At 37.3% G+C, this 27,833-nt stretch overlaps 1 protein-coding gene across 1 annotated transcript in view; it reads left to right on the top strand.

Annotated features, from left to right (window-relative positions):
* Positions 1 to 23,863, top strand: part of SMC5 (structural maintenance of chromosomes 5) — a 40,577-nt gene extending 16,714 nt beyond the window's left edge. The window contains exons 12-24 of the mRNA XM_068667873.1: positions 667 to 761; positions 964 to 1,096; positions 3,219 to 3,392; positions 3,528 to 3,697; positions 6,110 to 6,233; positions 9,213 to 9,335; positions 14,866 to 14,991; positions 15,666 to 15,761; positions 16,152 to 16,256; positions 16,461 to 16,580; positions 20,250 to 20,429; positions 20,520 to 20,615; positions 23,430 to 23,863. Of these exons, the coding sequence (XP_068523974.1) occupies positions 667 to 761; positions 964 to 1,096; positions 3,219 to 3,392; positions 3,528 to 3,697; positions 6,110 to 6,233; positions 9,213 to 9,335; positions 14,866 to 14,991; positions 15,666 to 15,761; positions 16,152 to 16,256; positions 16,461 to 16,580; positions 20,250 to 20,429; positions 20,520 to 20,615; positions 23,430 to 23,570 (1,683 nt within the window). The 3' untranslated portion in view covers positions 23,571 to 23,863. The remainder of the gene's footprint in view (positions 1 to 666; positions 762 to 963; positions 1,097 to 3,218; positions 3,393 to 3,527; positions 3,698 to 6,109; positions 6,234 to 9,212; positions 9,336 to 14,865; positions 14,992 to 15,665; positions 15,762 to 16,151; positions 16,257 to 16,460; positions 16,581 to 20,249; positions 20,430 to 20,519; positions 20,616 to 23,429) is intronic.
* Positions 23,864 to 27,833: the final 3,970 nt, after the last annotated feature.

Raw genomic sequence — 27,833 nt, 5'->3', positions numbered from 1 at the left:
ATGTTGCTCTTTCCTGGAGCCATGGGGAAATTGTGCCCATTGAGAGCCAGACAGATGACGTAGGAGAAAAAAAAAGTCACAAGACAGGACATTAACTGTCATAGTGCTTCCCAGCTACACTCCTTAGAGTAGTTTGATGACAAACTACTCTGCAGTTTTTGAAGACTTATTGGCTCTTCTCAGAAGCTAGTCATTTTTATATGTGAGCCATTTTTGTCTGAAGTTCTGGGCTGCTTTAGGTAGCTAAACCGATCTTTCATGTGTATACTCAATCTTTTCTGCCCCATTAAGATCAAAGCCTCTGTGGCTAGTGATCTGCCATTATCTGTGCAAAATGGCCACGCAGCCTGAAAGAAGGGTCTTCCTTAGTACATCCATACAGACTACCACCTAGCTTAGCTATTAAGAATCAGCACATGGCACTGGATTTGAATGCTTTTATTATAACTAATGTGTAGTATTTTTACATATAAAAATAAGCTTTTGTACGTCATGGTCATTCTTGAGCAGGAGAGTTTTTTGTAGGTTCTTCCATAGGTTTAAGTAGTTTAAAATAATTCTGAGTTAGTGAAATCCTTCTGAAGAACAATATATGGTCTTCACAAAGCAATTTTTTCCATTCTTTTTAACCAAATAATGTAATCTATATTTATAATCTATATTTAGACACGTGATCATCAGAAATTAAGAGTGAATGCTGTGTGTGCACCTGCTGTATCATGTGCTGGAAACTTACCTTCAAGACCTATTGAAGAATTACAGTATGTATCAGATTAAATCAGTGGGAAAGGGTTTTAAATGTAGTGTTCTCGTGTCATTGCTATGTATTATGGTTTTTCCATGCAAATCAAATTGTTACCAATTCAATTTGGGATTAGTGGGACTCCTCTGACCCTTTATTAAATTCAGCTTGCTTTTATGTCTTTTTTTTGGTGATGCTTGCTTTTTTTTCCTCCTCTTTAGCCAATATGGATTTTTTTCATATTTACGAGAGTTGTTCGATGCTCCACTTCTTGTGATGAGTTATCTTTGTTACCAGTATCGTATTCATGATGTCCCTGTGGGAACAGAGAAGACCAGAAACATGATCGAAAAGGTGAGTTGTACTAAATAGCACAAACGTGCCTGTCAACTAAGTTTTACTTCAGGAATTATTTGGCAAGCTAAAGTGAATATAACAAAAAAACGTTTTGCCCTTTTATTTGGAGTTCACAAGAGAGAACAGTTCATGATATACAAGCAGTTCATGATACTGCAAGACATTTTAACAAATCCAATAAGCTTACTGCATTACTTTGCAGAAAGCTCAATGTCTTCCACCCAGGTGTTGTTCTGAGTCAGTTATGTGAAGTTGTTCTTATTATAATAACTTCTACATTAAGTGTCCGAAATAATGTGGGCAAAATTCTAATCAGATAATAGTACATAACAAAGCTGACCTAGAAAGAAAGTGGGTGGGTGGGTGGAGACCTGAGGTTTGTCCTGACCTCTTCCCCTTCAATCCCTGAGATGGGGTCTTAAAGCAATGATTAGGAAGGTGCTTCTTTCTTACTTTTTCTACATCTGATGTTCAGATTCTGGCTGCTACAGTTGTGCAACTTCAGTCAGAATTGATACGATAAATAGGATAAAGAGGTTTCAGATTCAGAGTAATTTCACAACCTTACTCTTACATAGTCTTCCAAGCTCATAATTGCTGGATTGTAATGAGTAACGTGACTGGTTTCAGCATTAATCCTTATTCACTTATCTGTCCATGCTGATCTCCTGTTTTCTGTCTTGTATAAAGAATAAAGTCTCCCAGTGGAAAAGGAATTATTTGGGCTCTCTGAGAACAATGAAAGTTGTATTTTTAAGAATCTCAGGGAACAGTCTCTTTAACTAGAGAACAATTCCTACCTTTTTTGTTGGGATAGCTGTTGCTCCTTCCTGTCTTTTTCGTTTCTCAAATGCTAAGAATGAGGAAGAAAATAAAAGTGGAGGGAGACCTAGATTAGAAAAAGCAGGAAGAGAAAGGGTGTTTTTTTTTTAAGCATTTCCTATTTAGAATGTCACTGTTTTCCATTTATTACCTGATGAAGCAGATACCTATGTAATAGGTCTGAGAGTTATATTATGTAGATAATTCAGAATTACTTGGTTAGATACTCTGTCGTTTCCTGAGCTCTGTGAGCAAGTGTAAAATCACTGATACAGCAGGAAAGATAAGCTAATATTATGAATGTTTTGCATGTGGCATTTTCTCAGTTAAGCTGTGTGAAGTTTTTTCTGCTTTTATTACTTTTGATTGAGAAATGCAGTGTTTCAACATTTTATTTCATGCTTCTCAGAAAGTTCCAGTTTAAAAGGAGACCAATTTTTGTAGAGCTGAACATGTGGAAAAGAACTATGGTGGAAATGTCATCAACCATGGTATAAGCTGTAAAGCAAAATTAAAACAGTTTGCAATGTCTAGGAGCCAAGTGAACACAATATTGGAGGTGTTTCGTGTATAATCTGAAAGTAGCATTAGTCAAATTAACTTTTGTCTCATGGAGTCTCTTTTTGCTCTTCTTGGTTTACTTGGCACTCTACATTCTTTTGAAGTACTGTGTTACCTTGTGTTATGGTAAACATTTGGTTATTTATAATACCCTGTTTGACACAACTAATCTAAAAACAGTTATTCAAGTATTTTTATCCCCCATAATTTTTTTCTATGAATATGCTTGCTTAACTGAAGTTCATGCTTTACAGGTCACCTCATGGTTTCCTCTATTCATTTAGTCGTGTACCTAACAACTAAAGGCACACAGGCTATGTTTGCATGTATTTACATGTAGTACAATGCATTTGTTCATTGTACCATAAATAAGCACAAGTGCAAATGTTAATAGGTTTCACCAAAGCCCGTTCTTATAATATTGTTAGAGAAACCCATAAAAGCACGTAATAGGGTTAGAAGTAACATATACATCAGAATAATTGGAAGCTGTTTGATTGTTTATGGTAGCATAGGCTGTGTGATGGTATCTTAAAAGTTCTTTGCTGACTGTTCTGAATTACAAGTATAAAAATGCATTAAATGTTACATCGGCTTTTTGCAAAAACTTGTTAACAAATCAGAATTTTGCATAAGCTGACATTCTTTACTGTGGATTTCATCTAGTTTATTCCTTGCTCTGAAAAGCATTGCCTTCATTAACATTTTTGTCAAAAGAGTATTTTTCATTTTTTAGGTCATTCAGGAAACCAAACTTAAGCAACTGTACACAGCAGAAGAAAGATACATTGTTAAAGTATCTGCTTATACAAACCTAACCTTCTGTAGTAATGTGTCTCTGAGAGCAGCCCAGTTTCTCACTAATTTGGTAGATACAGATGAAAGACAGCAGCTGGAAAAACAGCAGCAGGTAGGCATTTGTTTTCAAATTGTGTATGATGTGAACTGCTACCCATTTTATTGTGCAATAAGCATAGCCTGCTTCCATGTATTAGTATGGTACGTTTCAAAGCAAGAATGCTAATGTTGTTTTTTCTTATTTCAGGGTATCAGTTGCACGTTACAGTCGTTAGATACGCAGTTGACAACATTGCTTGAGAGACATAAACATCTGGAACGGAGAGACAATGAGCTCAGGCAACAGAAGAAGGAACTCTTAGAGAGAGGAAACAAGAGGAGACAGTTGGAATCAAAAATTGCTGTGAAGTATGATAGGTAGGAAACAAATTGTGTTATGTGTGAAATGAGAACAATTTTAATAACAAATGTATACTGTCTTCCACTTACTGAAGCGTGCTTTTAATATAAAAAAAGTACTTAAGTGTCAGATATAGGTCATAATCAAGATCAAGAGGGTGCTTAGAAATAGGGATTAAGATAGTAGTTGAGAAGCCATATAACAATATCCTAAATAATTAATAAAATCATAGGATTCCAGTGAGAAATCATTGCATTCATTTGCTTAAAGATTGCCATAGCCTTCTCTCTTGGTAGCACACATCTTGGCACACCAGAAGGGATTTGCTGGTAGTATGAAAGGCAAAGGCAGCTTTAAGATTCTTGAGGCAGTGAGTAGGGCACTCAGCATAGATATATGGAGGTCAGTACTGACCAGCGTATACCAGGGGAGGATTTTGCAGGCCAGCAGTGTGCCGTGGCCAAGAAAGCTAACAATATTCTTGGCTTCTTTAGGCAAGGTACTGCCAGCAGGTCAAAGGCCTTACTCAAGTCCAGGTAGACAATAACCACTGCTTTCCCTTCATCCATGAGGCTAGTCATTTCATTGTAGACCTTATTAATTTTTTTAGAAGCATATCAACATTCCTGTCATCTCATCCTTAGATCTGCACATGTAAGTGTGGGTTTTACCCCTGGAGACACCTAACCCCATGGTCTCTCTGGCAGCTGGCCTGGATTCCCCTGTTCCCTCTGATATCCAGCTCCTGTGGTCTCATCCTTAGAGACAAACACATGCTTGACTTCCTGGCCACTTCACCTAGTTGCCAGCTAGTCTGGCTTGATCTTCATTAAGGAACAAAAACTCACTTATGTGCTAGCACTGTGAACTCGTGAGCCCCCAGTCTATGGTGCTACACCTGTGGCTGGTATTTAAGTCCACGATCTCTGGTCTTTGTAGCTGCTGGTACCACAGATCATCTGGTCCTTTGACTTGTGATCCTGACTGTAGTTGCTTGCAGGTAGGCCCCTCATATTGACATGTGAATGCCAAACAAATAGTCCCTCAACCGAGGAAAAGTGACAAATGGAATTTAATGACAAGAAAGAGCAGACTGTGCTGAGTGGGCATGGGACATGACTGTACAAGTGTATCAACCTGCCAGCTGTTCATGTGTAACCGGCCCCTTGGTGCCCATATCCCTCTATTTTTTCACACTTCATCCTTCCCAAGTCACCTAGATTGCTTGCTTTCCTTGCCTTCAATTTCTCCCCTCAATATCGCATAATAAGTCCTGTGCAACTGTGAAACGCTTTCTGCTGCACCATATAAGGTGTGCCGTAACCACAGGCATGAACTTGTCACAGTCTAGGGAGTGCTCAGACACTGACTCATCCTGATGGGTTTTCACACCTGGACGATGGGGTTGAGGTTGTCCTGGAACAGGATATCCTTTCCTCCTCATCTTTAATTTGGGTTAGTGCCAGGTGGGTTGTCCCTTGGCTCTGGGCTTGTGGAGATGGGCCTTTGATAGATAGGAGACTTCTATGATGGGCCTGGGAGTAGCCAAGATAGGGCATTATTTGAGCATCCCCTATCCGCCAGCATCTCTCTCTACTCCTTTATGGGCGTGCAGGTGAGCTTTTATTATACAACCTAAGAGAAAGCATGCCTAGATTGAGGTAAATGACATTCCCTTCATCTCCCGTCATCCAAAATCTGGTCATTTTGTCATAGAAGACAATCAGGGCGGTCAGGTTAACCCTTGGTTAGTGCTTGCGGACTGTTCTTTACAGCCTTTTCATGCTGCTGGGAGTGTTTTTGAAATGGACTTGCTCCAGCAGTTTCTCAGGGATCAAAGTGAGAAGACTGGTTTGTAGTTTTCTAGATTGTCTTGATGTGTTTAGCCTTTTTTTGAATGTCTCCATTTGGAGCCCTCTGCAGCTACCTAAACAGCATGATTATTTCATTTGAAGTTTCTTTGTAATTATGCAGTTTTGGTATTTAAAATGAGTGAAAATTCTAATTTTCTGCAGTACATGCAGGAAGCTGAAGGTGCAGATTTTACTTACTAGTATGTGTAGCAAGAATTAAGTAAGCCTCTACCTCTTGTATGTTGTATTGTTGTGAGCAGGTAGTAGCAGAGGAAGAATGTCATCCATGTACTGACACTTTTTTAAGTCTGAAATTTATAGAAACCATATGGTTGCTGAGAGATGCCCTTAATAATCTAAATTCAGTTTTCTCTAATTATGAAAGTTTTTGTGTTTTCAGTTTCTTAGGCATAAAGTTCATGTATGGGGAATGCTTCTAATATGTTTGGAATGTTTAGAAACAAAAATTCCTATTCTTGCTTACTGTTGGTATATTACATACAAGATTTAAGAATTTTGGTATTTTTCTGCGATTTATTTTAAATAGGATTAATCATGTATTGGTTCCTTCCATAGTATAAAACAGCTGGAACAGGATGCTATCAACCTAGAAGAGGAATCTCAAAAGGCAAATGTAAAGATCAAAGAAATAAATACTCAAAAAGCAAGACTTGTTTCTGAATTAATGCATCTCATAAAGGTACGTGTTTTTTCATGGTACATGTTCCACCAGTGTGAAGATTCTCCTTCATGTAAGAAGGAGTTACGCAACATTTGGATGTGTTACTGTAAATGTTTACAAGCTACCTTGCTTGATGATAAACTCCTAAAGCTTTAATGAACGTGCACCTGTTTATTTGTTGGTGACAAAAGTCCTGTATGGACTGATCCAGTAAATACAGAAATGAACTGTGTAATCATTTCAGTCTGTACTTTTTCAGAATACTGCTTGTTCGTGTGAACTGTTTCTTCCTCATAGTTAATAACCTACTTTTTTGTATCGTTGTTTCTATTGAAAAAAGGAACAGTCATTAGACTGCTAAAAGTCTGCCTTACTGCTAAAACCAAGGAAAATGTGAACTCTTCCTGTACCCACATAAAAAAAACTGTCCTGCAACTGTAAGGACCCATGACTGTGAAGGAGGGCTAGAATCAGGAAAGTACTCTCAGGCTCTAGTGTCATGAGTTATTTGTTTTTTGTTGTCTTTTTTTTTTTTTTAGAGTTCAATATTAAAAATAAACCCTGTGTGTTTAATTGTTACGTTAGCTTACCTTGTAAGCGTGAATAATGGGAACTGCCAGAAGGTGAATTACATGAGTTTGTTTTCTGAATAACTAAGGGGCAAGAAACAATTACTTCCAGTTCTAAGGGAATCTGCTTGTGGCTTCGCACTTCGCAAGAAACGGTGCCATTTTGACTACAATTTTGATCCTGTATGCTCTTTTGCCATGTCTTAGCGACGTTGAAATGTTTTCTTGCTTACTCCTGAAAAGAACTAAATATTCCCTCTGAAATAATGATGATTTCAGTACTCCTCAGTTGCTGGTATTTATTTAAAAAAAAAAAAGTTTCCAAATAGATGAGCTGTTTGATAGCCCTGGACAGGAATGATTGGTGTGTCTGAGAGAGCATCTTTCAATCAGCTAGCCAGCAACTTTGAAAATGTGAAAGAATGGCAGAAAACATCTGCCATGTTAAAAGGGTTTTGACACTCTTCTATTTAGTGCCCATTTTCCTCTATGTAAACTGTCCCAAGTGTTTTCCTGTTGTTAAGACAATTGAAGTAATTTATGGACTGTTGTAAAACCTGTGTGAAGGAGTGTTTTAAGTCTCTTTTTCCTGGTATAAGAAACTGTATTTGACACATACTGTATGATTTCTTAGTATACCAGGGTGTAGGGCAGAACGGATGGTATTTGCTTGAAGTAGTTATTGACCACAAAAGGTATTTTTGTATCATTTTGTGTATCAGCTTCATTTTTACAGCTTGTGTACTCAAGGAAGTATGTGCTAGTGCCTATAGAAGAGATTAAAATGATCTGTTTCAAGAAAAATGTTTTGGCATATGATTTATTAAAATTACTGAAACCCAGGCATTTTTGTTCATTCCCAAACCAAACTTTGTGCATGTTTCCAAGTTTACAGGAATATTTTCAATTTTGTTCTGTAGTTTTTGTAGTTGTGCTAGCTGTAGGCTATTCAGGTGACAAGCTTTTTTTTTATTCTTACATTTAGGGCATACTCACTTCTGCTACAGAAGGAAATTTAAAATGTTTATGGGATTTTTGTTTGCATGGTAGCAATGTGATCTGTTTTTTAAAGAGATTCTGTGGGTTATGTGGAACAGTCAACAAGAGTGATAGTCTGCATGTATATTTATAGGAATATACAAGGCAGAGTAGACCTGGTGCGAGTCAATTCTTTACAACTGCTTGACAGAAACAGAGTTGTTCCACTGTTTCAAATTCTGGCTTAAATTTTGCATATAGCTCTCTTGTGCTATTATCTTAAATAGGCTTAACTTCTATTTTTCATCATCTTTAATTAAAACTCTCTTCTCAGTTGGCTTCTCTGATAATTTTAAAATTATTTAAGTGGATTGGAAACAAGGAAACTTATTCTGTGTCTAAGTTCACACTGTAGAAACTTTGTGTTGAAATGACAAGTAGTAAAGAACTCATACATTTGGCTCACTATTAGGGTCGGAAGCTAACACTGAAACACTCATTCCCATAGGTCTACAGTGGGAACTTTGTGTGCCCTTACCTTAAGCGAAGGGGGGGTCCTCTCTAATATGCTGATTATTTTAAAAAAAAAAAAAAAAAAAAGAGCCTGGGTTCTTAGTGCTTTATACTTGAAGCTATTCTTTACATAGGCAAGAAAATGTTGGTGATTTTGAAGTCTTCCAGACCATTCCCGAGGCTATCTCACTTACAGAAATGATCATTTTAATGTCAAAGTTGCCTAACCAGAGAATGAGGCTCACTAAAGTCTGTTATAAAACTTCCAAAGCAGAACCTCCATCTGTACTTGTGCATTTGTTCAAGGTAGGACACTCAAGGACCCCTTCTAAATGCTTACTGTACTAACTGAGGAGCATCCAGAGCTTTTATGATACGTAGGATATTTTGATTTTGTTAAGACCACGCTCTTACATTCATGGGTAAAAGAACATGAAGGGAGAATGTTACAGCTCCTGCCATGTACTTCATGTTCACTCACTCTTGCGTTGCCAGTGAGAGGGGCATGTATTTTATGTGCTTATTTCTTGATTGTTTTTCCATCTCTGGGTGTGACATGTGAAATCCATCAAACTCCACCTGTTGGAATTTGTCTCTGAGAAAGATTTGAGATGGCTTTACCTTTTCTGGAACTTCATATGGAAGTATGTGGTGTAGGGAGGGAATATATGCTTTTTTGGTATAACATTGTTTAGTTGCAAGTGATATCTGAATGCCTACAGATTAAAAACGTGTGTGGATTCTGTGTCTTGAAGAGTTTGAGTCACCAAAAAGTCACCTTTCTTTTTTGTGTCAAATCTTTCAAAAAGGTGAGCATGGTACAGGATTGTATGCTATCCCTAAAGAGAAAATGCATGGTTTTTGAAGCTTGATAGTAATTATTATTGAGTTTCTCCTGGGGATGTTAAAAAAAGACATTTTATTTTTTCCTATGCAGCATTGTGTATCACTGAACATGCTCAAAACAGATTTGGTTCTTCAGAGCACTGCGGTGGCTGCTGAGAAGAACAAACTAGAATTGGAGTATAAAGCAGCAAGTACACAGCTAAGAGCTTCAGAGGTAACTTCCTATGAATGATTGTTTATCTTCTGTGGAAACCTTTATAGTGTAGAAGAGCATGCTTCTGTGCCATTCTTTAGGAATGGACATTAATGTTGTTAAATACTTAGCCTTCATTTCAGCGGTTTGATTCATTACTTCAGCATCTTCATTTAAAGCTGAAAAGGAGGTTCTCCTTCCTCAATTAAGATGTCTAAACTGCCATGAAAACATGATAGACAGTCGTCATGTCCTCCTTCAAGCTTTTAGTTCTAATGCTTTGCCACGGTAAAAAAATCTAGCTATTTTTTTTGGAACTGTACTCTTTCTTCTGAGCTTATCATAGATAACAGTACTCAATCCACATGGTAGATGCAGAGTAAAGATAGCTCTGCTGGACCCTGACACAGTACTTTCTTTCATAGCTGACTTTCTCATACTGCAATTAAATGCCTTTTGGTGGACAGAAGAGGTGATAACTAGTCTTTTTATCAATCATATTAGGCAGCTATGCAGTATTCTGGTTTAAAGAAAGTTTGAGTAATGGGTTTCACAGGAAAGAGTAATCTTACAGAGGATATGGTTCTTTTTAGTGGATTAGCATTTAGAGGTCAATTTGCACATTTGTTTAGTAAACACACAATTTTTCAACGTACCAGGGGAAAAAAGCTCTAAAACTGCAGTATAGTAGGTTTATTCCTTATCTTGAGAGACTCAGGTTAACAGTAGTTTAATGCTAATTCAGCTTGATAGACAAAGTAATTGCAGTTAAATTGGAAAGCAATTCAAAAGGTAAATGATTTTCATTTTTGTTTGATAAGCAGTTTCAGAAAAAAATTACCATGGGAATTTATTAGAAAATATTTAGAAAACCACTTGGAGGCATAGCTTTCATCACTTGCAGGACAACTAGAAAAAAGAGAGCTTGAGCAAAAAGTGTCTGGAAAGTAGAGACAACCCAGTATGTTGCTTGGAAAGTCACAGGTTGCATCAGACCTCTCATGCAATGCACATGTTGTTCAGACTATGAAAAAACAATGCAAGGTGCTACATCAGTGGAGCTCAGTAATCAGTAAGAATGTATTACAAAGCCATGAATTGTGTAGGAATAGTCTGTGTCATCACTGGTAAAAATATTTTTTTTGTTCTGTCTGTCCCAATCTTTTTCACCCTTTTAGAGATTAGCTTTGGGTTGGTGCATAGGTAGGTGTCTGGTCGGATAAATACACAGGACATGTAAGATGAACATTCTGATAATTCTTAGTTAAACAAAAATTGCTTCCTTTCTTAGTGAAAAGCTAGTTGGATCCATTGAGGTTCCCTTAATAATTGTTACTGCATTATATTCAGCCACTTACATAGAGGAGACGCTATATTAGAGCTAGTATTTTTGATGGGTGCTTTACTTGATGTTAGGAACATTAAAACAACAATAACAAAAATCTAAAATTATTAATCCCAGTATTAGAACTTGAAGTGTAACTGCTCTGGAGGAAAACTTTTTTGAATTTTCATATGCATCTTAAGTTTTCTCTTACACTGAAGTTCAAAGCCAAGCATCCCCATGAGTTTTCAATTAAGTCTTTGGCCCCTTTTTTAAAAAAGGTTCTCTTTCTTGTACTGTATTGAGCTATGTATGTTGTGCACACTGTTTTTTCTCATTTTGTCTGCTTCACTCTAACTCCTTAGTGGCTGGCTGTGATGTTTTTTTCTGCATTAAAGTAGTCTTGCTCCAAAGCTGTCACAACACTGTGTAGAAGTCTTGCTAACAGTTGCTTTATGTTTTTATAAAATAAACCTGCAAAAAGTATGGAACCAAACAGAAATAGAAATAAGTATGATGAACAAAAGCTAGGAAGTGAAACTAAATCGAAATTTAAGTGTTATGGTTATGGGGCTAATAATTCTCTGTTTGATCATCAGACACTTTCTTAGATCATGTGCTGATTATAATGCATTTGTTAAAATTGAAATGGTGAGTATCAGCCAAAGAAACCGTGAAACTTAGCACTTATTCATGGTGTTTATCTCTCAAGCAATTTTGAGTCTCTGTAATATGCAAGTAAATATCTGATTAAGATTTGAAGAAAGCACAACCTCCCCCCTTACATCTAGAAGATCACATATGTTCCTTTTGTGAGGGCTTGACACTGGGATACCATGGAGAGAGCAGCATGTTTGTTGCTTTATGGGTGTTTTTTAACCACTTAGGTGTAAAGGCCAAAACAGTAAATGTTTTTGAACAAGTCAAGTTAGCAGCAACAGATTTCTAGCGTATATATTTTGTTATTGCAGTTCAAATGGGAACCTTGGTGTTAGTTTAACAGCTTCTTGTATTTAATCTATTTAATGAGACTAAGAAGCAAATCTGTTTTGTGACCTATATTGAATGTTAGGGAGAATTGTTAGCCCCATCTGCTTATTAGATAATTGGCACAATTGCCTGCATGTTTATGGTGATTGTTTGAAAGAGTCTTGCTAATTGACTTGCTGTGATAGCTTGCTAATTTTTTAGGTTCATTTGGTGTAAATTTAAATAATCAGTATTAGTACTCAGTATGTACATTGCAGCACTTGGTCCTTAAGCCAAGTTTTAAGAAAATGCAAATTCTGTTTTCCTGTGTATAAATTTGCAAACTTTAAATAACTAAGTACTGTCACCAGGCGTGTGTTCAAACACTAATTCATGAGAAAATATTGGGTGCTGGTGACTGTTTTTCTTCAACCAGCTTCTCATTTTTCACAAAACCAACTGCACTACTGGTAAGTGCAACTGCATATGAAACACAGAATGTAAGTGGGTTCTGCTGCTTGGTAAATGTTTCAGTAAGTTCTAATCACAGCCCTGTGCTAGGATGGAATTATCCTGAAAGACCAGGATACAGTTCTTTCCAAGCTGGTATGCTGTTGGCTGAAGCAAATTTGAAGTTTTGTGTAGGCTACATTGTCTTTTGTGGTGTAGCCTCTCTGTTCAAAGTAGCAATTCTTTCTACTTAACATTTTTCCATGGGTTTTATTGAGGCACCTTCAGAAAGCGTACAAGAACCTTTACATTGCAGTGCACTTCTGAGTATATAAGAGGGTGCAGGATTCAATGCTTGTATTTTTTTTATATTATTTAACTTATGTTTAGCATAGGCCTATGACAACAAACAGGAAAAACTGAACGAAAATTGAGACTTTCCTTCCTGATGAGCTGTCAGTGCTTTTATTCTATCCTCATAACCACATCACGTCTGTTGCTTTCCAGTGTTCCTGTTGAATGTTGAGTTTTTTTCTGCCTAAACGTGTTTTCCTTTTCACGCCCTGAAAAAATTTACTTGCCTCAGACTTCAATTAGGCCTGTTCAATGTTAAGTATATTTAAGATTTTCAGTGCCTAGAGTTCAACTCAAAATCTTGTTTTGAGCAGCTCTGCAGGATTTCAAGTGTGAGCAATACGTGCAATTGAAACTGAGATTCCTCACTTCAAATTTTTTCAGAACTGACTTTGGCTCTGAATGATCAAATGCTTGAGTAAGAAATGCTTGGCTCTCATTATTAAGAGGTCAAACACAGTTTAAATGAAGTCAGTTGCCTTTTAAATTTCTAGGGCCAAAAGTACAGGCTAGTTTTAATTCAGAAACTTATGAAATATTCCTGAAATATTTCTTTGAGTGTGTTACAGGTCACATGCCGGTATGTAATGGAACGTAAGTGTTCTGGTGTACAGTTTTGCTTTTGTTAATTCAGAAGGGCATAAGATACTGGCTGTGACCAAAATGAGGGCCATCCTCCGCTTACCCTTGTTTTATCAGTGTAGCTCCAATGCCAGCCCTTCTTGCCTGCAGGACATTTCCTTCATTCTCTAGCATGGACTTTACAGAAATTGAGGAAAGTAAATGGTGCTTTTTTAATCTTTTTGAAAGCATTAACACAGTGACCGTGTCCTGTGTTTGAAAAAACATTCAATATACAATTGAATTCAATTGAATATTTATTCAATTGTATAATCCTGAGATGAAAAGTCATTTTTTTTTGCCACTGGAGGGCTCCCATATTTAGCTAAAACACAAAACAAACAAACAAAAAAATACAAACTGGGGAGATAAAGCACTCCAAAGTTTAGGAATAAAATTAAACGTACCAAACTGTCAGAAGTAAGTTCTGAAGCAAAATATTGTACATACGGATTTTAAGTTAGGATTTTAGGTTGGATGTTAGGAAGAACTTCTTTACCGAAAGGGTTGTTAGACATTGGAACCCGGCTGCCCAGGGAGGTGGCGGAGTCACCATCCCTGGAAGTCTTTAAAAGACGTTTAAATGTAGAGCTTAGGGATATGGTTTAGTGGGGACTGTTAGCGTTAGGTCAGAGGTTGGACTCGATGATCTTGAGGTCTCTTCCAATCTAGGAATTCTGTGATTCTGTGTCTCTAAAAAAGTGAAAATGGTGCGTGCCCACAGTGTAACTGCCTATTAAAAGGTACACTGCATGTGTGGTCAGTCACTGAGTAAGGGCATGGTAAAATAACTCGGAGTAAAGTTCCAGTCTCTTGGTACCTACTCATTTTCACTTCTAAGTTGTTGGCAGCTCCCAGCTTTCTGCATCTGAGTGCTCACCTGAGCTGGGCATCAGTAACAAGCAGTTACTCCCAAGCCTGTTCTGCTCCATGTATTGAAGTGGCAGGCCTGAGGCCTGGGCTGCGTGTGCAGAGAGAGGTCAGTAAAACTTTTCTCTCTCCAAGCTTTTTAGCCTGGATATTGATGTTGCAAGATAAAATACAATACCGAGAATATGACACGTTCGTAAAGCACTGTCCTGAACGAGAACTACGGTTGCAAAAAGTAATAGGACTTAGCTGTCCATTTACCTGTAGTGAATTCCAAAAACTTTAGTTTCAAGACAGCTGTTCAACAGCAGAACCTGTTTTTCACTTTTTTTTTCTGGTGTTGGTTTAAAAATTGTGGATGTTCCTGTTTTATATTTTGCAAACTGTATGACAGGAGGTAGAATACAAAACAGCAGAGGAGGACTTCTGATTTGTAATTAGTTTACTCTGTACAATTTCAGATAATCTCCACCATGTAGATACATACAGTTAAATGGGAGCTAATAACAAATAAGGTTCACAGTAGTTGTGCTTTACCTTGTAGGAAAGTTGCTGTAAAATTGTCTGGTTTTAAATGTATGTTGAACCTACAAAAAATCTACATATAGAGAAAAAAAGATATTATATTACTAAAGTGTGCTTTTGATCAGTTTACCTTGACATCTGTTGACTTTGAACAGAGAAGCAGAAGGAGTTCTGCGTGTTGAAATGATGAATTTTCTGTCGTTAAGCAGTATGATTTCACCTATATTCCTTGATTTGGAAGTCATTTGTTGCTTATATGCTCTTATCAACTCTTGTTGGAACCGAAGTTCAACTGTGTGAAAATGACTTGCAACATTTAGATGTTCAGCACATTTCTTAAGGAGTCAGTGAAGTGTAATGCAAAATCAGAGACCATAATGGAAAGCAATAGGAAATCTAAAGTAAAAAAGTGTGTATTTTTAATATCTTTTCTAATAGCAAACTTTTTGTGAGCTGGATGAGAAAAAGCGGGTTCTTACAGAAAACTGCAGGGCATTGCTGAAAAAGGCTCGACAGATGTGCAAACTGGGTCCGGATCAACTTCTTCCAAAAGAATTTCAAACTGTATGTACAAAAATAAATCTCCATATTTCTCTTAAACTTTGGATGATCCACATATCATTCTAATTTTTCCAGCAAAGAATATTTAAATTTAATATTGTAAGGGTACTAGCAAAGGATCATCTGTATTTCTGTTAGAATTGGCTTGCGTCTTATCATTTAACCTTTAGAAGCACCTTTCAGTATTTAGATTATAAAAGATGGGATATCCCCTGACTGTGCATAGGGGAAGAAAATGTGATCTGAAATTTAAATTGAAATGCATATGTTTGTATTTATAAAAATAATTCAAAGCTATATTCTTCTAATTTGTTGTTTTAATGGAGTAACACGGAAGTATTGAAATCTGGGCTATCTTCCTACCTACTTGGAAGTCTTCCAATAGTCTAGAAGTATTTGTATGGCTTAACTGGAATAGCCCTGGTGTATGCCATGTCTGAGTATCTGTACTTACACAGAATAGGCAAGTATGGAGCAATTGCTTCTGTATCTGCAGTATCGCTGTAGGCAGAACTCTCTGTCCTGGATAGCTTGTGAAGGAATGTTGCTGTGTTAAATTTTGAACATGTGACATCCTGAATAAAAGTAAGCATTTTCTGGCTCATGGGATTTCTTTTCAGCAAACTTGAGTTCTTCATTAGCATTGCTGTAAAACATACGCATCTTTGCTCTTGTAGGCTTTTCAGGATCTTCCAAACACACTGGAGGAAATAGATGCTCTTCTGAATGAAGAGAAATGCAGGGCCTCCTGTTTCACAGGCTTGAATGTTGTGGTATGTTCACTGCTTTCTCTACGCCCTCCCTTCCTCCCCCTCCACCCGTATTGTACTTGCTTCCCACTCTGTACTAGATCTCTTAGTATAATAAGCTAGACAGCAGGAACAATGTTCTGTAAATGCCAGATTCTGCATCTATTAGAATTTTAAGTAGGTTCTTCCAAAAGAACAGTGTGTTCTGTGCCTTTTAAAGAAAAAAAGTTGTAACCTGAAATAAAAAATACTTCAGTTTCTCTGCCTTAAAGCTTGGAACAAGTCTTGCTTAGTGTACAGTGCAATAATCATATAGTTGTATTTGAACAGGATCAGTGTAGTGTGATATTTTCACAATCAAGCTTAGAATTGTGAAACATTGTGGTTAGTGACTGATTTTTTTAATTCTGGCAGGTTGTTGAAGAGTACAATAAGCAAACTGAAGAAATACAACAACTGATTGAAGATCTAGAGGAAAAGAAAAAGGAACTGGATAACTATAAGCAAAACATTTCACAGGTAATAGCTGAAATTAGTATTTCTGTTTGAGAATACCTTCATTAGAACAGAACACGTACAAAAACAAATGGTAACATTCAAAGTTTTCTTGAGTGTAAAGTGAAATCCTAGCTCCTGGAATTATATATTTTTAATACTAATTACTATCTCTGAAGAGAAATTTGCTTACTAAAAATAGTTTTACCTGGATGCTTCTACTTCTAGGTCAAAGAGAGGTGGCTAAACCCTTTGAAAAGCCTGATTGAGAAAATTAATGAGAAGTTCAGTAACTTCTTTAGCTCTATGCAGTGTGTTGGTGAAGTTGATCTTCATGTGGAAAATGAGGTATGACTTAGCTTTCATATAGAATACTGAATTCATATCTTCATACATCTTATATGTTGGCAGAGATAAAACAACAAATTGTCATTTGGATTGTAGGGAAGATGTTCTTTAGAAGTTCTTCATTTTTGTAACTGTCGCACAGACTTTGTGCTAGAGCTGCCTGATTGGTTTGACTAAAGGAAAATGAGCCTTTGCCCAGTTGCATAAAAGTTCAGCTCGTTGGCTTTTGGAACTTTCTTGTAACTGAATTAACTACTCAACTTCTTCAAACGCTAAATTGCTGTTCTTCGTCTTTTTATGAAAGATTGGTTTTAGGAATGCCCTTTTAGACTTTACATTTTTGGAAATGCTTACTCTTTCTGCCAGAGCAATACTCTTCAAGAGAAGCAGCAACTCTGAGTGATGCATGATCTGAAATTTCAAATCATTGTCCGTGTATCCTTCTTTTTCTTGTATTAGATGAAAGTGTGCATTTAAGTTCTGATTTTTCCCTCTGTTTTCTTGTTACAAGGCATAGTTTGAAGCACTGGGTTCACTTCAGCTGTAATTCACATTTGTTATGTTAGTAATTTAATTTTACTTTTTTGACTAACTTGTGCTATTTTATTGCCATATAGTGGCTAAAAGCTTCTATTAATATTGTAATAATTTGGTTTTACCTGTAGTTTCTAGTCAAGTCTGTTGGTGTTTCGGCTTTTCTGGAGCAGTAGCAGTCACCTGGACCTGCCTGTTACACTATTAGTAATGGTTACAGGAAGAGTTTACCTCTGAGGGAATTACCAGTAGTAGCTTGAAGAATGATGCTCTACACAGTGGGCTGAAGAGAAATTAGTTATTTTGTTTTAAACTGATCTCTGTAATGATGATCTTAAAGACTTTTAAGTAATGCATACATTCCATTACACTGATAGCTGACAGTTTTTTCTGTAAATTACTCAAGCTGCTTCTAAAATACTTACAGTGGTAGTTATTACTGGGGACAAAATAGTAACAGGGAAATCTTGGTATGGGAACAGTGCATTAAAATGTTAGTATAGAAACTAGTAGTAAGAAACAATAACACATTAAAACATGGCCTTTTGATTTCAGAGTCAAATCTATTTCACAAATCCTGTCTTCTGTGTAAAACTAAGTTGGGAGAGAGTACACATGAAAACAGTAAATAAGTGGAGGGCTGATCTTACAGGCTAGCAAAGCCTCCAGGATGAACCTTGTACACTTTTCCCATCCTACTTTCAGCCTGTGCCAGTGCATCTGAAAATACAGTGGGCCTTGGAGACCTTAAGTCTTGTTTTGTTATTTCTCCTTACTTCAAATGGTTGTGTTCTTCATGTTCTACAGGAAGCTCAGTTACTTTCCAAAGAGTAAAGCTCTCTAAGTATCTGTTAGAGAACAAACAGGAACTAAATTGTGCACTTAAGTATATTTTTCCCTCCACTGTGATAACAGTTCCTGATCATAAGCAAGTCATACTGTGGGTCTGTTGAGATGGCTCCTGATAGTCAAGTACGAAATCCTTCTGAGATGGAGCAAGACTATCTAAGCAATAGTGCTGTTACCTCCACTGATTAGGAGAGCCTTGTATTAGCTCTCCTTAGCAAAACACCTCCTTCAGGAAGGTCAGTGCAGCTGCATTTGAGTATTTTGAAAGTATGTCCCTTGATTTACCTGCTTAGGTTCCTGACTGTCAGGCATAGCTATTGAAGTACAATCTGAAAATCTGAGAAGCTAATTATTCTTCTGCTAAGCTGCATTAAATGCTAAATTAAATACTTCTTGCATAGTGGGAGAGATTGGAATGGTAACCAAAAAGAATTTGTAAATGGTTTGAGTTGCAGTAAGTATTGCTTTGTTCCAGCATGTCTGTCAGTCACATAGCACTCCTCCTCAAGGCAGGGCTTCAATTTGTCTTTGAAGTGCCAACTGATTGCCAGCAGGGGAAAAAACACTGAGGGTAAGAAAGGTGATCTGTCTTCAAAAATCGGAAAAAGAGAAAAAGCTTGCAGTATTGCAGTTGTGGGTGTGCAGCTATGCCAGGTCACCTCCAGTCTCTCCCAAAGTACATATGGGTTGACCTCAGCCTCACAGTTCCATGTTTCTACAGTTTTGGTATGCCAGTAGCACCAGGGATTTGTAGTACGTGAAAGTAAATACCAGTATAACGTACACATCTCAGTCTTGAAGATGCTTGTCTGTCTGCAGATAGAGTAACACACCGGGAACACCAAAAGGTGTTTTGTTGTTCGGATTTAGCAGATTAGCATGTAAACAATAAATCCTCTCAAATGTTAGATGCAGTATCTCATCTATGCATTATATATGCAAAACCTGAAGGTATCAAAGAAGCCAACCATTGTTCCTACAGTCTTCAAGTTCATTAAGACAGTTCTAAGATTGAGTTTTAAGAGTGTCTTGTTTCCTTCCTAGCAGTTTTTAGACCTTGCGCTTCACAGAAGCCAGCCCTACGCTGTCACTCCTCTCTGCTGGGTCACTTAGGTTCTGTATGCCTTTTGATAGCTGTGGTACGTGGTCTTCTAAACCAATCTGGTGTGTGCTGGCTTCTGTGGGAAGGGCTCCTCATTGTCTCTTTGCCTCACCTGTCTTTTCTAATACTAGATGTATTCTGCGAGTAACCATCAGTGCATCACCTCCACTCCTTTTTTCTACCTTAAGCATCACTGCTGTGTACTATTACGAGAACAGCAGTTGGTGACCTCCAGGCACAGAACTTATGCTTCCATAGTGAATACAGGTAGACCTCTTAGAACTCAAATTCCTGAAACTTTTGAATGTTCCCTGTAGGATTTGTTAATATGATAAGTACAGATAAGGAACGTGTCTTGTGTACATTGAACAGTCTACATAAGTAGACTACATAAGCAGTCAGTATAGACTTTCTTCAGTGTGAGGATCTCTGAAGATTAGCAGGTACTGCCAAAGATGTTTTTTTCCTCAAATAATGAATAGATTTCATTGGATGGGCCTTCTTTTGAACCATGTTATCCCCCACACCCGTGTCTCATTAACTCAAATTGTTGACGGGTCAATTTTCTCTTGAAGATGCCAGTGGGAAGCCTCGTGTTGTTTTCTGGACTGTGAATGAAAGGGAAGTTTCTGTCATGGTGCATTTGGTTGGGGGATTTGGATCTCATTCTGCTAGTGGAGGAAAAGTAGCTTCTGTTTTTACTTTAGAGCACAGAGATTTGGATGGATATACTTACAGTGCTTGCACTTGGAGAACATTAGGTGGGGTCAGAGCCAAATGTGTGGCTACAGGTTTTCACCTCACTGTTTAAGTAGGTAACATCATGCACCTGAAGTTTTATTTTTTTTCTGTAAAAACTGAATTTTTAGGGTCATTGATTTCTCCTGTTTCAAGCAAAGACTATTTTTTTTTTCTTGTCTGTGTCCTTATTGTGCACAAAGTCTTTCTTACAAGCAATTCGGAAATGAACAAATCAATATTTAGTGACAGAGTAGTATAGAGGAACTCTCTAACAAGAATAAATAAGAATTAAAGAAACTGTATGAAGCAGAAAGAATATTAAGTTGAATCTGTGCTGTTTGTAAACTCCTGTAGAACATTTCACATTTCCTTTCGTTTGCATGTCATTGTCAAATAAACTGTAATACAGAGCAACTGAATTTAACAGATACTGACTTTTATAGGATGAGTATGACAAGTATGGGATTCGCATAAGAGTAAAATTCCACAGCAGCACTGAACTTCATGAATTGACTCCCTATCATCAGAGTGGAGGTGAGAAAAGCGTTTCAACTATGTTGTACCTGCTGGCTCTACAGGAACTCAACAAATGTCCTTTTAGGGTTGTAGATGAAATAAATCAGGTGAGGATCTAGTGCAGTAAATAATCACATATTATATAGAAGCTTATGAAACTGTGGAGAGAATAGCCTTTTTTTTTTTTTTTCTCTTAGGGAATGGATCCAGTGAATGAGAGAAGAGTTTTTGAAATGGTTGTGAAAACTGCTTGTAAAGAAAGCACGTCTCAGTACTTCCTTGTTACACCAAAGGTATGTGGCTGAAAAATGAAAGTTTCTGTGAATGGTAGTTGAGTTTTCTGTGGTGGAATCCCTATAAGCACAGTATAGCTTGAGTCTGATTTGTTTTATGCCAGACCATAATATTAAATGGATAACTGTAACATAATTTGCCCATTGTAAGGATGGTCCTGCCAGGAATTAATACAACCTATACCAAGGCTTATGCTATTTTAAATGCGTTCTGGAATTGTGGCTTGTGTGGAAGAATTCGCAAGTTAAGGACCAGTGGATAGGGATACAATTTAACAAGACTATAAAATGTAATGCCTCTACCCCACAAAGAATTGTAGGTATAGCAGAGACAATTTCCAAACATGTCAGGTAACCCTAGTGGAAGAGGCTAGTTTTGCTGGCATATGAAGAACCAGAGGAGTTTCAAGGGAATGGAAGAAAATTGTCAAGAAGTTGATTGATGGAAGCTTATAAGCTTAGAAAGGATCAGTGCTGTGTTCCATGGAGAATGGTTTCATGAGGATTTTTCAGTCAGGAGTTGCCAGTGCATAATCATGTGTGTAGTATGTAAAAACAACAACAGAAAAAAATTAGTTGACTTAATGAGTTAGGATGATGTAGCTTTAGGGGACTAGTGAGTTGGATGGTAGTTCGGCTGCACCTTTAATGGAGGTGAATGTTACATTCAACCTGACGCAAGACAGCTAGAACAACAAAAAATTATTTGTACACCAAGGAGGCAAATGATCAGTACTTGCATGCTTTGTTAAGGTATCACTTTTCTTACATCTCCTACTTTACTACTGCAGAAAACTTGTAGAAAATCTGGTGGTATGTACTATACTTTTATTTAAAGAGCAGTTGAAAGACCCGTGAAAAGCCACCCACAGCATTTACCTGACTGAAAGTAGCAGGAAGGTGATGCTTGCTGTTATTCCTTCTGCTACTGCAGTTTACTTACCTCCACGCAGTTTGATTGTTTCTGCTTTGTTATTGTTCTGTCTTGTTTTGTATCTGTCTCCTTTTGTCTTTTGTGATTCATCTCCTTATCACTGTCTCTGCTTTTCTTTCCTCTTTCCTGCTTTAAGAAACAACAGAGTCATTTGGATATTGAAAATATCCAAAATGGGGCCTTAGAAGATGACTGTCAAGGAGTTCAGAGTTTCTTTTAAGGGTTGTGCATGCTGTCTAATCAGTGCTTTAATTGATAAGGAGGAAAATTGTGTGTGGAGAGCCAGACAAATAAATCAAAGCAAAAGCGAGAAACAAGTAGAAAGAAGCTTCACAGGCTTTTTTTTTTTTTTTAAATATATATCCATTTAATATTCTTGATAAGAGGAAGATCAAAGAACATGTTGGACCCCTATTCAGTGGCAAGAGATGGCTTTATGAAGAGATTACTGAAAATAATACCACAAGTAGGAGTTAACCATGCACACAGTTAACATGGTAAAGTTGTAGTGACCTACTACAACGAATAGTACTGAAATAGTACTTCACGTAAAGATTTTAGCAAACGAGATTGTTCAGATAGGCCTCATCCAAGGGTGTGCAGAACAGGCTGAGGAAAAAGCTGGAATCTGCACCAGTGCTTTCAGTGGCTTACTTGCAGTTCCTGAGCACAAGCTATATATAATTACTTTATAGAAAGTAAGCAGTTAATGTCATACTAAAAAAAAAATAATTGCCATATTAAGCTGTGTTCCTTTATGTGTATCTGTTGTACACAGGAAAAATAGTCTTGTTTTTTTTTTCCAGTATGTTTCAGTTTGTTGACACCTTTCCCAGCTATTTTTTATGCGAATTACGGAAGAGAAGGGGCATAGATTAATATGCAGTAGAGTTGTTTATGGAAGTTTGTTTTCTGAATTGTTGTGATTTGTTATCAGAATAAGTAGATGAACTGAATGCATTCTTCAGAAGTGAGTCCTGGGTTTGAAAAGCAGCATTTTTTGATACAAATAACCACTATACAGGGAGCGAATGTGTCGCTGCTGGAGAGCAAGATTAGAATTCTGAATAATCTTAGATTAGATAATTGTATTTGAAAACAGGATGTGTTTCAGCACACATAAACCTAGGACTTGGGATTTAAATGGCAATAATTAACAACTGTAACTGGTCTAAGGTATAAATTACAGCAGAGAGAGGAATTACTGTGGGTGATGAGTTGTAAGTTAATTGCTAGAAGTTATCCTTAGTGCTGAAGAAAGCCTTATGGCTTGTGAGATGTCTCCTGGGCTTGTCACTGACAAAACTTGTGAAAACTTGAACTGTCATAGGTGTCCAGCTTTGGTTGCTACACATCAAAAAAACAGAACACTGGCTGGATGTATTTCAGAAGACATTAATGTAACTTCTAAAAAGTTTTGAAAGTTCTGGGTTCTATGTAATGGGAATTGCTTAGCTCAGAGGAGTGTGAGGCTGAAGAGAAGGATAATCTATAATAACTGTCCCCAAGTAATTCTCCCCTTCTGCTCTCCTTAGCCCTGGCTGGAGAAAAGCAAAAGCAGCCAATATTCTCTGCCTGTAGTGGATTGGGCAAAAAAGTTATGGCCTCATTTGCAGCAAGAAGGTACAGATTAGGCAAGAAGAAACACTGTCATAGTGAGGATAGCAAAATATGGAAACTATCTGAAGGATGAATGCGTTCTCTCTGGGGGCATCTGGGAACAAATTACACATCATCTGCCTGAAAGGTTATAAAATTGATCCTGCAGGATTGACCTTTCAAGGTCTAAGGCTTGATGTTAACCTTCTTAACTTCTTTTAGATAACAGGCAACATCATCTTTTATAGCAATTTTGACTTCGGATTTTGTTTTTTCCCCAGCTCCTACAGAATCTCACTTACAATGACAAGATGACAGTGTTGTTTGTCTACAATGGACCTCGTATGTTGGAAACAAACAAATGGAACTTAAAGTCTTTCTGTAGGCAGCGGCGGCGACTTGGAAAGATGGATGAACAGTGATACGTATATATGTATATTTATATCTGTGTATGTACATGTGTATATGAAATACATTATTTTTTTTAGAACATTTTGGAACATTAGGCTTTCAAGACTCACAGAAATTGTGAAAGATGAGAACCTGTAAAAAAAAAAATTAATGATTGAGAGCTTTGTTTTTTTTTTTAAAAGCTTATGTAAAAACACAACAGATTTCAAGTATGTATTTTTTCAAGTCTTTTGTAATAGTCTATTTCTTCAAAGAACCTACTTTTTAAAAATAATATGTTTAAATAAAAAGGGAGTTTCTTGTATTTTGCTGTTATACCAGTAATGCAACATCAAAAATACAGTTAATTCTTCTAGGTTATATTGGATTAAACCAAAATATATTTTTTTTATCTAAACCTGGAGTTTGCTTTTGTTGAACTGTGTTCCCCTAACACAGTTTAGGGTGTTCTCCAGACTTTTCGTATTGAAAGGGGGGGGAAACCTTTTTTTGTAATGAATGAAGCAGAAGATGTATGGGAAGAGAGTGGTTTGTAAGTAACTGTGTATTGTTTTTTGTTTTGTGAAAGTACACCTGAAGTTGATACAAGGAATATATTATAATTATAGTAATATACTTTATTATTGTGATTATTTTTAGCTAGCCTTCCATTTTGTTTTCCTGGAAGGATAAGATATGTATTTTTCTATGGCATGGAGGCAGTGACAGAGAGCCAGGTGTTTAATAATTAAACAATGAGATAGTTATCTTGCAGTGGTAAAGCTAAGCAATGTCTAACTTTTTAAAGTAAAACTGGATATAATTTTGGTAATAGGTGACCAGAAGGCTTTTTACACGTCTTTAGCTGCGTTGAAGTGATAGTACACAATAGCTTTTTAACAGGGTAGCTTTAAAATTCATTAGTAGAATTTTCTCTATAGCTGTTAAATATTTCAAAGTAGATGTTACCGATAGAATGTTGAATACAGCTGTTTAATAGTTAAGGAGATATTATCAATAGACCGTTAAATACCTAAAATAAAATCCTGGGTATTTAGTTAACTATTCAGTGTTAGGTTTATTTTTTTGAATTGTGAAGAGTATGATCTGTAAAGAAGTGGAAACTATGGTTGTTATCTAAAATATATATAAAAAATAAGAGTCCCAGGACAGCATCTGAAAATATACAGTAACCTCTTTTCAGCAGGACAGTAGCTCTCAATAGAATTTTAGACATAATTCAGTGTCTGCTTTATTCTGAGTAGGAGTTTTTCCTAACGGCATCCTGCCCAGTGAACTTTGTCAGTGAAATCGATATGTCAGGCTTTTTACATGAGAATGAGATGTTAGAAATACAGTTACACACTGCAAAACTTGAGCTAGAATATGAAGCATTTCACATATTAAAAGTAAGCAATTCTTGTTTTTGAATTAATGAGTCTTTAAGGGAAGAACTGCATACTCCTACCTCACTGGCCAGAAGACTGGCTGCTGTTGATCAGTGAAGCTCCTTCTGTGAAATGAATTCCTGGAATTAGCTCCAGGAGGATTAGTGTCCTTACAAAAATATTTGACAGAAGAAATAAATAAGTGTGGAAACTCAGGCTCTGGTCCAGATACGGAGTGGGCTGGTGGAATATCCTTGACTTAATTGAGGCTACAAGGCCTATCTGTCCACTTTATTTTAAGATCTGTGTTTTAAATGTGTTTGATCTTCAGAATGCTTCGTTTCTCCTAACCCCAAACTTTTAAGGTTAATTTTGTAATTATTATTATTATTAAATGGAAGCATCTTCCATTTAGTCTCTGAGGATTGCTGTATGAGAAGTGCAATTTGTTTTCCAATGTTAAGCAGATGAAACTACTTACATGCACACAAGTTGGGAAGTCAGTTCATCTGTGTCTAGACAACACTGATTATCAATTCTTAATGTTGTCATCATAGAACTAGTTCATGAGTTTTCTTCCTAGAGTTGTGTTCCTTTCTCATGTTTCAGACTAAGTGAAGTATGAAAAGCAAATCTGACTTCCTTCAAGAGAATATTACTTCAGATCCTGTCTCAAAAATCCCACTTTCTGGGTATGTGCCTGTCGCACTGCAAAAGTGAAGAGAACGATGGGCTTGTGAGTGTTTGCTTCTTCCTTAGATACATGTCACTAGTGACCAGAGGTTCTGGTTTACAGTCCTAACATGACACTGTCATTCATACTGCTTTTGTGCTGACATTGTAACAAGTAGCAACACTGTTATGTTACAGACCAATCATTATCTAGGATCTTTGCTAGCTAAAGGCTTTAAAAAGGGCCTATAACACATCTGTGTATATGTACAGTATAGCCAGTGCCATTTGCAAACAGGCACACAGTCAGAGCCTGACTGTGTGCCTCCCATACACGTTCCCGTTGGTGACCTGCTCCTTCATGTGATGTCTGCATCCTTGTCTGTGAACAGAGTTCCTCTGGCTTATGAAAAAGTTTTTTGGACTGGGTGCTAATCTACACTAAGTGACTTAGGGTAGCAATAGCCTTTCTTAGCATTCCTTACCTTATGTATTGGGTGTTTCATTGCTGTCAGCTTTTTTGCTGTTCTTGTTTTGCCGCTATTCAGCTCCTCAGGCCCTCTTGCTATAAAAATGGGTAAGATTTAATTTCAGTATAACTGAGGAAGAGGGGATGAGTGGAAGTGTATGTTAAATATACACGCAGTATCCAGCTTTTCCTGGTGACTAGACAGTACCTCAAATAGAGAAGTGGAAAGTCACTAAATAGTCCTTCCAGCTGAAGTATAAATTGGGCGTTCTCAGAAAATAGGTTGTTTAGACCAACTGAAGACTATGGTAAAGATCCTTTTCCATAATCATCCACAGTTTGACACTTGTGTATCCTCAAGTATTGAGACAAAGAAGTGGCATGGAAGTTCTGACTTACTGGGAGAAATAAAGCAATTTTGAGAAACAAAATACTGAAAAGCTTGTATGAATCAGCTTTTAGTAGTGTATTTCCTGACTGAAAGTGTCATTTGTGTCATTTGTGCGTGTTTGTTGTTAACTAGGAAAGGTGTAGCTGGATGGAGTAGCAGGCTAGAACAAAGAGCATAACTTGCATAGCTATAATGCTTTCTTGGTACTTGTGTTTTTATTGGAAGAAAAATTAAATGAAATATGTTAAGGCTCTTGCTATCAGAACTTCTATTCTATGGTCTCTGGAGTTAGTGAGAGGTGGTGAGACAAACAACTGATCTGTGCTGCAGCATTCTTACTGACAAGTGTGGCAGGTGCCCACTAGAGGCCAGAATATGCATCTGCTCTAGGCCTGCTGGCAAACTTCGTTCAGAATTAACACTACTTAGTGTTACTACTTAATTAACGCTACATTGTTTTATTATATGTTGGGGGGAAGGAAATGGGGGAGGTAGATCTGTAGTGAAGATACTCATTGTTCACTAAGCTGAGTAGGGGTTCTCTGGCTGCTCCCAGGGAGTGGCTGATGCAATTCCCAGGCAAAGCAAATTCCCAGTCTTGTCACTGCATCCATCACGTTTAACAGTGCCTGTGTTGGGAAAGGAGCACCACACTGAACTGAAGGGCTGTATTGACTCAGCAGTATCCCAATAAATACATAAAATTCTTTTGTAATTTTATGGAAGCTTTGTGGTTCTGTGCATCAGTTCCCCATCTTCTCCTCCGGCTTTAGTTGCCCTGATTCTTGAAAATCTCACTGTAGTTTCATCTGATTTGACTGGCGTAATACCTGATGGGAGGTGTCTAGGGAGAGCCTACATCACAGGCAGGGGGAACCTTGGCAGTCCAGCTTCACTGTAAATAACTCTGAGCCAAAATTACTCTCTTAGGTTTTGACTCACTGAAACACAATGTCCAGAATAAATTTTCCTAGAACTTTTTGTTACAGAAGCATTTTTCCCAGTGCCTTGCTGAATCAGAGTAAAGCCGGGATTCAGTACATCACAATCTGGTGAGGAAGGAGATGGGGAAGAGAATTAAATCCATCTCTGTTCTAAAAAAAAAAAAAAATAAAATTCCTTGTCCTGGCCTCAACATTGGGAAGTAGCAGGAATATTTCTCTTCTGTTGCATTCATAGATTACGTGTGCTAAAAATCAACTTTCTTCTGTGTGTCTCATTTGTCTACTATAGCAGCCTGCTAGCCATCATCTCTTGTGGTTCAGCCATGATCCCATCAGCATGATCCACAGCAATTCCCATCTCTCCGGTTTCCACCAAATTCACCACCTTTTCTTCATTATTCTGCTACACACACAGTTGCTCCCAAAGTAAT

This window comes from Anas acuta, chromosome Z (assembly GCF_963932015.1).
Source record: "Anas acuta chromosome Z, bAnaAcu1.1, whole genome shotgun sequence".
Taxonomy (NCBI): Eukaryota; Metazoa; Chordata; class Aves; order Anseriformes; family Anatidae; genus Anas; species Anas acuta.
The sequence above is the reverse complement of the archived record's forward strand: the minus strand, read 5'-3'. Positions and strand labels throughout refer to the sequence as shown.